Consider the following 12,491-nt stretch of genomic DNA (forward strand, 5'->3'; position numbering starts at 1 on the left):
TACTAGATTAGCCTATACCAAACACAAACATTAGTTCAAGCGTCATATGGAAAAGGTAAGATGCAGAAATTCAAACATTTGGACATGTGAGTTTTGAATTTTGAATATAACATTTATTAATAAAAAGAAACTAAAATAAAAGTTTTATATTTGTTTAATCCTGTTGGATACATGAGTGACTAATATTTTCTATACTTTTCTATCAACTATAATATTAAAAAAAAAAGTTTAAAAAGAAAAGAAACTGTATGTTAAAATACTTTCAGGCACTATCTACCACTGATCACCTATTCTTACCTTCCTAAAGAATAGGAAAAATACTCAAAATACAGCTGTTCCAGCAACTCTAGTAATTCAAAACATAAATGAGACTTTTTTTTTTGAGACAGGGTCTCACTCTGTCACCCAGGCTAGGGTACAATGGCACGATCTTGGCTCACGGCAACCTCTGCCTCCCAAGCTCAAGTGATCCTCTGATCTCAGCCTCCCAGGCAGCTGGGACTACAGGTGCACACCACCATGTGCAGCTAATTTTAAAAATTTTAGTAGAGACAAGATTTTGCCATGTTGCCCAAGCTGGTCTCGAACTCCTGGGCTCAAGCAATCTATCCACCTCAGCTTCCTAAAGTGCTGGGATTACAGGCATGAGCCACTGCATCTGGTCATAAATGACATACATTAATTGAAAATATAACACCAAGAGAGTTTAAGGCTGCTAAAAACAAGCTTACTATTTCAGGAAAAGAGTTAATTAAGAATCATCTCAAGTCCAGGCACAGTGGCTCATGCCTGTAATCCCAGCACCTTGGGAGGCTGAGATGGGAGGATCACTTGAGCCCAGAAGTTCAACACCAATCTGGGCAACACAGTGAGACCGTGTCTCTACAAAAAATTTTAAAAATTAAAATTAAAAAATAATAAAAAATTAGTCCGCTGCAGTGGTGTACATCCATAGTTTCAATTATACAGGAGGCTGAGGCAGGAGGATCACTTCAGCCCAGGAGGTCAAGGCGGCAGTGAACCATGATTGTGTCACTGTACTTCAGCCTGGGTGACAAAACTAGACTGTGTCTCAGAAGAAAAAAATAAATAAATAAAATAACCTCAAGACCTATTCTGGCTTTTTCTTTAAAATACATAAAAACAAAAAATATGTACCCCATAATGTACAATTATTGTATGTCAATTAAAAAATAAAATGTAAGAACATTTTACATATCCCCTTGCTCCCACCACAGATGGAAAAACAGGAGTTTATAAGGCTGCCAAGAGACAGGAAACTAATAAAAATGGCTCTCATGCCAGCTGAATCATTAACCTACTTTTAAAAATTCTGCTCATTTAATTGAAATTGGAATTTAAATGAAATTGAAATTTAAATAAATGAAAATACTTACACTATAGCAAACTTATTTAAATATATAAAATATAAAAATTAAATTCCGGAAAGGTAAAATACTTCAAAAGTATTTTTCCCTTGATTTTTATTCTGCTCCTATTCTCTCCACTTTCATACAGTCACTAGATAACTTGTCTTTAATTAGCAACATAAGAAGAAAACATTACAGGAAAAAAAATTACGGGCTAGCAAAAAAGTAAGATAAAAGTAAAAAGGCAGGGGCGAGGACTCAAAGAGACAGATAGTCTCAAAGTAAATGGACTGATGTCAGTGTGATAATATCATAAAGCTCCTGTAAAAGAGCTTAGACTATGTAACAATAATAGGATATAATAAGAAAGTTCATGTGCTTAGGTAAAGGGTTTATAGAACATTTGGCAGAAATGCTTAAGAGGTTTGAATACAAAAACTGGAGTCAAGTTCTAGACTGTGATCTATCTAAAGATAGCACTTCATTTGAAAGTAGGTCAAATTGTATGTTAACCAACCAAAAATCAATCATGTAATTAAAACATTTATTTCTTTAAGCACTTTAATGCTTTTAACATTAAATTTGCTTAGTTGGCACTCAGAACAAGATAAGAAAAAATATAAAGGCAACATGTCTTTTGATCAATACTGCACATTTACCTGTATCATACATTCAAACTGGTACATACAAAGGCCCAATTCTGCCATACTTGGTTTAAAAAGTTCACGAAGTCTATAGTCTTGCATTAATTTAACAAATACACAGAAAGCTTCTTCTTCTGGCATCTACATTGAAAGAAAAATAACAACATAGGTTAATGTTCTATGATAACGCAAATAAACCAAATGATACTTAAACCAAGCACCCACCCAACCATAAACACTGAATGGCTGTGTGTTGCAATGTTAAGAGCAATGAGCTAAGAATCAGAAAGTTCCAGTAGTCTCCCATTCTATCACCAAGAATGAGAAGTTGGACAAATCTTACAACATCTGAAACCAACTGCCTCAACTTGCCTCATTCATTAATTCAACCAACAAATACTGATTTATAGTCAGATACTTTTCTCTCTCTGGGTATACAACAGTGAACAAAATAAACATAATATCTATTCTCAAGGAACCTGAACTTTCTAATGGAGGGAGACGGACAAGACATGGAATAAATCAACTAATATATATGTCAGATGGTGATGGATGCTATAGAAATAAAGTAAAGTAGGGTAATAGGGAATGCTGGCAAGACACACAGCTATTGATGTAGATCAGGAAAGGTCCCCTGATATGGTAACAGCTAGGCAGAATCCTGAAGAAAGCAAGGGAGCATCTGAGGAAAGAACAGTTCCCGAAGACCAAAGAGTACAAAAGCCCTGAAATGGAATCACACTTGGCATGCTCAAGAAACAGCAAATAGAGAACTACTAAATTAGTATATTATGAGTGAAGGTTATACCATGGAGGGAAATAACAGGGAACCAAAACACAGAGGGCTGTAGAGGCCACTGTAAGGATTTTGACTTTTACCTTAAATAAGAAAGAAGGTTTTTTGAGGATTCTGAGCATAAAATTGTATGATGTGGCACAAGCAATAAAAGAACACGTAAATTAAGTTTTCACATTATCCGAAATTGGGGTTTAAAGGTACCAGTTTCACATGTTTATGTGTAAATCATTAGGAAATCATACCAAAGAAGATAATGAATGTGAAAGCTCTGTAACGAGCTACAAAGATATTCAGAATACTTAGGCAAATAACTATCCAAATTGTTAAGCCATCTTTCTCAAAATAATAAAATCTGCTAATTCTCATTCATTCTCATTATACCAGTGTGCTTCAAAAGAGAACACCCCAAAGGATCTCCAGGCCTTATTCTTACTGAAGACTGCTGCTAATAACAAGATATTTTCCCTGGCCTTGACACAGCCATGGACAGGAGCCAAGAGTTTCTCTTGGCAAAACCTGCTCTTCCTTTCTCCCAACACAAATGGCCACAATTCTACTTTGGAGACTATCTCTATTAATTCTATCAAGCCCCACAGCCCCTCTGAATTATTTCAGTCACTACGAGAAGCCCCAAATCCCAGGAATCTCATCGTATATGATTTTACTGTTCCCCTAATCTGACCCCATTTCCAACCTTTCCTCAACCTTTTCCACAGCATTTTCTGGAACCCACATTCTGCCATCAACGGAATAGTCTACCTGTATCCTCAATCTTTTTTCCAAATATTCCTCTCTTCCTTTAGCTGAAATCTGGATCTGTCCTAAGAATATTTCAACACTGGAAGCTGGCTCTCCCCTAAGGTAGTTGTTTTCTTTCCCACAGCATGGAAGGGGACTGAGATTACTGAGGCATAATACGTCCTTAGGCGATTTCATCATTGTGCAAACATCATAGAGTGCACCTACACAAACCTACATCGCATAGCTTACTATGCATATGCGCCTAGGCTACATGGTATACAGCCTATTGCTCCTAGGCTACAAACCTGTACAGTATGTTACTATACTTAATTCTGCAGGCCAACTGTCACATGATGGCACATATTTGTGTATCTAAACATAGAAAAAGTAAAGTAAAATAGGGTATTATAATCTTACGGACGCACCATCACACATGTAGTCCACTGTTGACCAAAATGTCATTACACAGTACATCATTATAATTTCCCTTTTTGTCTTACAACAATTTTTTCTCTTTTGAACATATTAAAACAAGTTTCATTCCTTCTTTGCAATAACAATGATATGGGAGCTAGGGGAGAATTTTTTAATGGCAACATTTTCAAAAATAAGTTGAGGTAATTTAAAAAAAGAGGAAAAGAAGACAGAAAAAGTATCACTAGGTCCTTCTCAAAAAAACTGAAACCATGGTGGCAAAATGAAAACATGTGACACAGAGTGGCATATACCAAGTTGCCTTATAGTCATTCCTTTTCCATTAGAAAGAAATCAAGACACTTGAGTCCTAGAGCAATGTGGTGTACATACTTTCTCTGTGACTCTGAGCTGATAAGAATCTGTGTCTTTTGCAAAGATCTAATGCAGGTGATATACCAAATTTTATAGGAGTAAGATACACACAAAACATAGTACATATCTAGCACTTTTAACCATTTTGATACAATATATACTAACTTTACAAATTTTATCAGACTCTCTGAGTTACATTTCTAAAGTAAAGTTATGGGAGACAATATAGCATAAGGAATAAGATCATAAACTTTTAAAACAAAAAGAGCTTTTTCTACCTTATGGCCCTGGGCCATAAGTGATCATCATTGTTGTGCTGGTATATTGCTGACACTGACAACAGCTAAGTCAATCACCAAAATATCATTTATTACTCCAATAATGGTAATAATACTTATTGAAGTTAGTATCTCTACCACCATTGCTTGCCCTGTTTTGAAGGAAACTGTGATTCCTAGAGGATTCACAGGATCCAAAGGATTTCTAGAAAGCTAGGTCAGCTGTTGAGAGATTCAGACCTCAAGCAGGAAAAAACTGCTCTTCAGATGTCCAAGAGAAACGACTACTAAAAAGTTACTGTGGAGCTAACAGGAAAATAAAAGGAACAGAACCACAGAAAAATCACTAGACTGATAATAAGGATGTCTTAGTTTGATAACAAAGATCTACCAATACTAAACAATTATATATTAGGAAAATCATAATTTTCAATTAGCAATAATCACGCCTTGGATAAATCTCATTGGCTACGAAACTGCCATTGCACAAAGCTGAAAAATCGTTAATTCTGTTAAACAACTATACCCTAACATTAACAAATGTAGTTTTGCATTGTATTATTTATAACATAATTCCACTTAGAAATCAATAACCACTGGGAGCACTTCTTATGTGTTCTTACATATGCTGTAACACAATGTAAAAATTATTTTTATTATAAACCTGGTGTCAGAGATGTCTGACACCAGGTTTATTCTACTCAGAAAACAGGTATGTGTATATTCCTGACAGCAACAGAGTTTCACGCAGTTGGGAAGTGAAAGCAAAGCATCAGGAAATGGTTTCTGATTCCTACTCTGCTTTTATCTACCAGGATGTGTGATCTTGGGCAAGTCAACGAACTTTCACTGCATTTCTCCTATGTGCCAAACACCATGCTAGGCTTCTACATAACATTACCTCAAATAACCTCCAATAATGAGGAGTAATCTTTTTCTAACCAAGGAAGGAATAATTACAGTGCTGGTAAGAAAATCTTTTTTATATTGTACAACATCTTTAGAAATTTACAGAGAATTTAATTGATCATGGAGCTAAAGGTCTGTTACGCATACCTCACTGTATGCTCTAAAGGAGTGGTACTCAGCCACTTTTACTCCCTCAAGGATATAACTTTGTTACTGAGTAATTTTGCAATGGGTTTGGGTGGGATGTTTTCAGAATTCAGGGGCAGGATAATCATAGCTTTGAAGGGAACTAATCACAACTAATCTGAAAGTAGATAGTATTATCTTATTAAGGCTCAGAGAGAGGTTAAATAATCTACTCTAAATTCATACAGCATGTGCAGAACTGAGTTGCAAAATCATCCTATACAACTCAAACCAAGTCATCTCCATGATTCCTTTTCAGGACTAAAATCTGAGACTAAATAAAGAGTAAGATGGACTTAACATTTCAACAAAGCCAAGGAGATAACACTATATGCCATTTCCCTTCAAAGCTATGACTATCCTATGTGTGAATTCTGAAAACATCCCACCCAAACCCACTGCAAAACTACTCAATAACAAAGTTATATCCTTGAGGGGTAAAAATGGCTATTTTAGAGCATGCAGTGAGGTATGCATAACAAGCCTTTAGCTCCGTGGTCAATTAAATTCTCTATAAACTTCTGAAGATGTTCTATAATATAAGTAAGATTTTCTTACCAACACTTTAATTATTCCCTCCTTGGTTAGAAAAAGATTACTCCTCATTAAATGTTGACAAGTAAGATTTTAAAATACTGTAGATACAAACTTTAGACTATTATAGTAAAAATGTATACATCATGAAGTTAAAATTTCATTTGGCAGTAAGATATTATTGTATGTTATTTTAACACATTTGCCCTTTTAAAGTGCCAACTAAATATCTGTCTTTGAATTATGCCTAGAAAAAATCCCCAATATCCACTTATATTTAATAAAAACAAAGATGCTTTTTAAACTCTCCAATCTACTAAAGAATTTCATTGGACATTTAATACTTATATTAACTTACCTGCATAAGCAACAATCCAACTATAAAAGCACTTCCTTGACAGTAACCAACCTCACGATCCACTAAAGAATAAGCCTAAAAAGTAAAAAAATGTTGTTCAAAATACATGGTAAGTTACACCTTCCTTGACCATTTGTTTTTTAGAAAAGCTCTTGCTTGCTTGTTATAGATGTTATCCTATACATATTTAAAAAGCAAATGTTTTATTACATGAAATTTTGTTTTGACAATTTCCCAATTCAAACTTGGTAGCTCCTGAAGACAATATAATAAAATAAAATAAAGGAATTTGTACTCAGGAAGGTGACAGGGCTTAAACATCAAGTAAAATTTATATTGATGTGGATAAAACTAGACTAGGTTTAAGGCAAAGGACTGGCGAAATGAAATGATTAAACAAGAGTCAGTATTTCACAGAGACAGCTGAAAGAGAAAGTAACTGTGGGAAGGGAAATAGCAATATTGAAGAAAAAATGACAATGGTATACCTTTCAAGGGCTAAGTGTTCTAAACAATGCTGGTCACAGCAAGGAGAAAAATTTGCTGACTGTAGGAACTCAGATCTGCCAGGAGAAACCCACATCCCAGGTTCCGAACTTCACAGATGGTGAATTACCCATTTTTATGAGGAGCCCTCTATGGTATGTGATTTATAAGCCATCGCATTTCTATCAACTAATGCTGACTAATGTAGCAAATATTCTAACAAGTCTTCTACACTAGACAGTAATGTAGCATCAGAATTAAGGCAAAAATAATGCTAAAACCAATTTTATTGCCAAAGCAACTGATCACTGTGGTGGAAGGTCATGCTTTATTGTGAAAAATGTGTGATTTCAACCTTCCAGGAATTCATTTCATTTCAAAATATGAATAAATAAAACTGAATAAAAATAAATAAATGAAACTTACCTTCATTACATTAAATAAAACCTCCTGTCCAAGGCTATCTTTTTCCTTAAAAAAATTGTGCTCAGGATAAGTTCTAGCAATGTCCCTTCGGATCAATTTTTCACAAGGTGAGGTCATTTTCAGTAGTTCTGAATACTGATCCTTAATCGGCATACTTTGTGCACTGCATAAAAGTTGCCAAACTATTGCTCTAAAGTGATGAGGTATCCCTTTACGGACAAGTTCCTAAAAATACAATAAAATTTTTTAAATAAATTATTTAAGCCTATCTTGCAAGCAAAGAAGACTTACTAGGGGGTTGGAATGAAGTGGAAGACTTCATCAAATTTGTAACTCACAAAACTAGCTTTATAGTAAAACTAGGGAACCCTTTAAGCCAAGGGTAAGACGGGGCCCTGGGTGTATCCTGTTCTGGTCAGAGGATTAATAACGGTCATTTCACCTCAGTGTGTGGCCTCTTAAGGTAATGGACCTGAAACCTACAAAGCTGTGAATGATGGTACAGTACCCATCATTCAATACTGAAGACAAAAAAAAGAAAAAAAAAAAAGTAAAATACTGTAATTCAAGAATTCAGGATATTACAACTTCATTTCTGAACCTATATAATTACAGAATTTAATTTCTAAAACAATTTTCAGGCTGGGCAAGGTAGCTCATAACACTTTGGGAGGCTGAGGCAGGAAGACTGCTTGAGGCCAGGAGTTTGAGACCAGCCTGGGCAACAAAGTAAGACCCCATCTCTACAAAAAAGTGAAAATAAAAAATTAGCCAGGTGTGGTGGCACACACCTGTAGTCATAGTTACTCAGGAGCCTGAGGCAGGAGAACAGCTTGAGCCCATAAATTCGAAGTTATAGTGAGCTATGATTGCACCACTGCACTCCAACCTGAGCAACAAAGTAAGTCTCTATAATAAGTAAATAATTTTCAGCTGTATATTATATATTTCTACATTATCAGGACCTCTGTAACAACTAATGTCTTCAAATTAAAATTTCTAGGGGTGAAAGTAAGTAAAAACAAATAAAGCAGACCCCTTTAATATATAGCTTGAAAGCTGTCAGAATTTGGGTTTTTTTTTTTCTAATACTCTATTAAGTTATGCCTGATGCACTTTGGAATAAGAATAAGAACGTCAACAAAGAACATGAATACCTTAACTTGTTTTTCCTTTTTTTTGCGTACATCTTCCCATTCATTAACAATTCTTCCCCAAAGAATCCAAGAATCTTCTTCAAGGTGACTGAGGTTGCTAGAGGCTGATGAACTCGACACAAGAGAAGAGCCACTGTTTCTTCTTGACCCATTTACAGATCTTAAAGATTTACTATCCGTTTCTAACAATCTAAAACATAATTAAAAACTGTTCAAGATCTAATCTAACAGTGATATTAGAAGAGGCAGTGATGATACTTAGAGCTTGATTCTGTAATTTAGCCACTTTTAAAATACAGTTTTAATAATATACATGATTTAAATAAATTTTGGTTGGCATCAATAAAATTACTGCTATATTTTTTCACCTATCATAGCAGTTTGAAAATTTGAAAAGCAAATTAAGTGAAATATTTTTGAGTTACTAGTCCCATTATAATCCCCCTTCATTTCCATTAAAATTTCTATTTGGGGGATATCTGATGAGAAAAGTAGATGGGTAGGATTCAGGAAAAAAGAACTTACACTTGGAAGAGATACAATAAATCTACGAAATAACTAATCCTAAAATGTTTACAATATGTCCAAGGCTTAAAAGTAAGGCAGAGCCCCCAAAATTAACCAAATCACTTCTCTTTCTTCATTTTGCTTCACACATGCAGAACTAATCTGCCCAAACAAAAAGTATTTATGTGGCCCATGCAGTGTTTGTGTAAAAAACTGAGCTATTACTAATACATTAAAATTGGAGGATTTCATGTATTTGCTTATATGAATTTATACCTTATTTATAATTCTAGATTCTCCTGAAAAATAAAAACATAAAACCAGTCTACACTCCTGCACAGTAATAACAGGAAACAGCTGCGTGGGAGCTTCTTCCTTCAAATGCAGGACTTTAATCTGATCAATTTCCATAATCCCTACAGTTTCCCCTAAAACTCAGACCGGCTAACAGCTGCTATTTATTACTGGGCTTACACTGTTAAACTGGGACCTCTTCACTCATGAAATCCCTGTTGACTTTTGAGCTTGCAACCCTGTATTAGGCCTCCTCCTTATCTGATGAAAGATGGGTTAAGATAATTTTCAAGAGCCAATCCATGACTAACCACAACATTAAGTCTTTTATTTCTTTCACATATGCACCAGCTATAAAGGAAGTTTGGAAAATGTGGCTCTATCACTATTTAACAGAGCTACTACTCACTTTCAGTAATTCTTCCAGGAAAAGTCATTTGCTTAGGGTACAACAAATGCTCACAATACTAATTCATAAAATACAAAAGCTGAGAAAGAAAAGAAACATATAGAGGTTGAATCCTATTTAGCAGATTATTAGAAGCACCCTTTGATAGCCAGATTTATATGTGACTCCTCTTTATATCCCTTAGAACATTTAGTTCAATACAAAGTATATTAACTATCGAAATAAAATAAAATCGTAAGTCCAAAATTTTAAAATTCCAAATTCCAGGTATGTCACATTCAGTAACACAACAGTATAAACTGAACAAACAAATTCTATCCCTATTGAGGGAAAATTTAACATATTTTCAAGGCAACAATGATTAAAATAAAATTTCCCAAATATTGCTAAAAACATAAAAACATACCAAACAGCCAAAGTAAGCATCAACTAATTACTATAAATAATTTTACTTGAGAAAAAGAATTAATTTGGAACAAGGTTCCTGAGGAAAAAGATAAAAAAAGAATTAATGATGATATTTTACTTTAAATAATGTTTTTAAATACAAATTATTTCAGTAAATCCATAATATATTTTATGGAAAAATAAGGTTACCTAAGTAATTTTCCATATGATTCTAAGTCCTAAGAATTGTAGATAGAATAGAGAAACAAATTTTACTCAAATAATCTAAATCTTAGTTCTTTGCTTCACTTATTTACTGAATGCTTGCCACATCTCAATTAAATTGCATCACTATCAACAGAGATATGCAGTTCAGAGAAAGAAATGGTACTTCCCAAGTTAAACCTAAGTTCGAGGTGTAATGAAAGTCTAGATGAAGAAGTGCCTAAACAGAAGGCTTTTAGAGAATCAAAAAGTCTTGGATTGCTGAGTTATTAATACAACTTCTAGGATGGGCAAGAATATTAAGTGAATTCATAGCATTCGTGGGTTAGAGATGATTAAGCAGACAACCTTCCAAGAATATGGAAATAGCACATCCAATTATACAAAGCTGTGAGGAGCATTTACAAATAAAACATCTCAAGACATTATACAATTTAAAGATACTGTCCCTGCTTTATCTCATATCATATGTAAAAATGATTTAAAGTGTATAAGCCTAAATGTAACAAAACTATAAAACTCCTAAAAACAAAATATAGGAAAACCTCTTCACAACCTTTGGGGTAGGTAAAAATTTGTTTACAGGACATAAAGAAATAGTAACCATAAAAGAAAAGATTAGAAAACTGGACTTCACCAAAATTAAAGAGTTGTGCTCCTCAAAAGATATTATTTTAAAAAATGAAATGGCAAGCTAGACCAGAGACTGAGGAAAAAAAAAAGTCTCAATACAGGTATCTGACAAAAGATTGGTATACAGAATATATGAACCACCCTTAAGGTCAACAACTAAGAAGCCAGCCAAACACCACATTTTAAAAAATGACTAAGAGATGTAAACTGATACTTTCCAAAAAAGATAATCAAATAGCCAGTCAGTACTTGACAAATGTTTAACATCTTTACTTATCATGGGAAATGCAAGTTAAAACCAAACTACATACATATTAGAATGGCTACAATTCTAAAGACTGACCATACCAAATGTTGGTCAGCATGGAAGCAATTGTAACTCATATCAAAATTAAAAGTATAAAATAGTATAACACATTTCAGAACGGTTTGATAATTCCTCACAAAGTGAAAATACATTTCCATGTGGTCTAGCAAGTTAAATGAGAACATATGTACAAAGAAGATATAGTTGAAAGTTCATAGCAGCTTTATTCACAATAGCCCAAAACCAGGTACAATCCAAATGTTCAGAAAAATAAGTCATCGAATTGTGGTACATTCATTCACTGTGATACTATTCAGCAATAAAAACAAAGAAACTACTGACACATGCATCAACATGGATGAATCTTATAGATGTTAGGTAGAATGAAAGAAGCCAGGTACAAAGGGGTACATACGATATGATTCCATCTATATAAATTTCAAGAACAAGCATAATATAGAAGAAAATACAAGAATAAATCTTCATGACTTTGAGTTAGGTAAAGCCTTCTTAAATATGATCAAATGCACATGTGACAAAAGAAAAAATAGATACACTGGAATTCATAAAATTAAAACCATTTTGTACTTTACTGGCTACCACCAAGAAAGTGGAAAGACAATCTACAGAATGGGAGAAAAGTACTTGCAAATCATAAAGGACTTGTATCTAGAATTTATAGAGAACCCTTACAAATCAATAATAATGTGATTTAAAAATGAACAAAAGATCTGAATAGACATTTTTTCCAAAGAAAATGGCCAATAAATATGTAAGAAGATAGTCAACATCACTAGTCATCAAGAAAAAGCAAACTGAAAACACAATGAGATACTTTACAACCATTAGGTTAGTTACAATCAAGATGACCAACAACAAAAGTGTTTGTGAGAATATAAAGACAATGGGACTCTCATACACTACTTGTCGGAATGTAAAATGGTACAAGCACCTCAGCCTGACAGTTCCTCAAATGATAAGCACAGAATTACCATGACTCAGCAATTCCACTCCTAGGTACATACACAAAAGAAATGAAAATTTATATCCAT

General features: G+C 34.0%; 1 protein-coding gene and 1 pseudogene across 14 annotated transcripts in view; both read right to left on the minus strand.

Annotated features, from left to right (window-relative positions):
• Positions 1-12,491, minus strand: part of EVI5 (ecotropic viral integration site 5) — a 241,745-nt gene that overhangs the window by 150,486 nt on the left and 78,768 nt on the right. For all 14 annotated transcript variants that reach the window (XM_037744143.1, XM_017544163.2, XM_037744144.1 and 11 more), the window contains 4 exons: positions 8,678-8,867; positions 7,521-7,745; positions 6,609-6,683; positions 2,030-2,155 (listed from right to left, as the gene is read on the minus strand). In XM_037744143.1, coding sequence (XP_037600071.1) covers positions 2,030-2,155; positions 6,609-6,683; positions 7,521-7,745; positions 8,678-8,867 — 616 coding nt within the window. The remainder of the gene's footprint in view (positions 1-2,029; positions 2,156-6,608; positions 6,684-7,520; positions 7,746-8,677; positions 8,868-12,491) is intronic.
• Positions 4,994-5,115, minus strand: LOC119473555 (annotated as a pseudogene).

The sequence above is a fragment of the Cebus imitator genome, unplaced genomic scaffold (genome assembly GCF_001604975.1).
Source record: "Cebus imitator isolate Cc_AM_T3 unplaced genomic scaffold, Cebus_imitator-1.0 Scaffold166, whole genome shotgun sequence".
Classification (NCBI taxonomy): Eukaryota; Metazoa; Chordata; class Mammalia; order Primates; family Cebidae; genus Cebus; species Cebus imitator.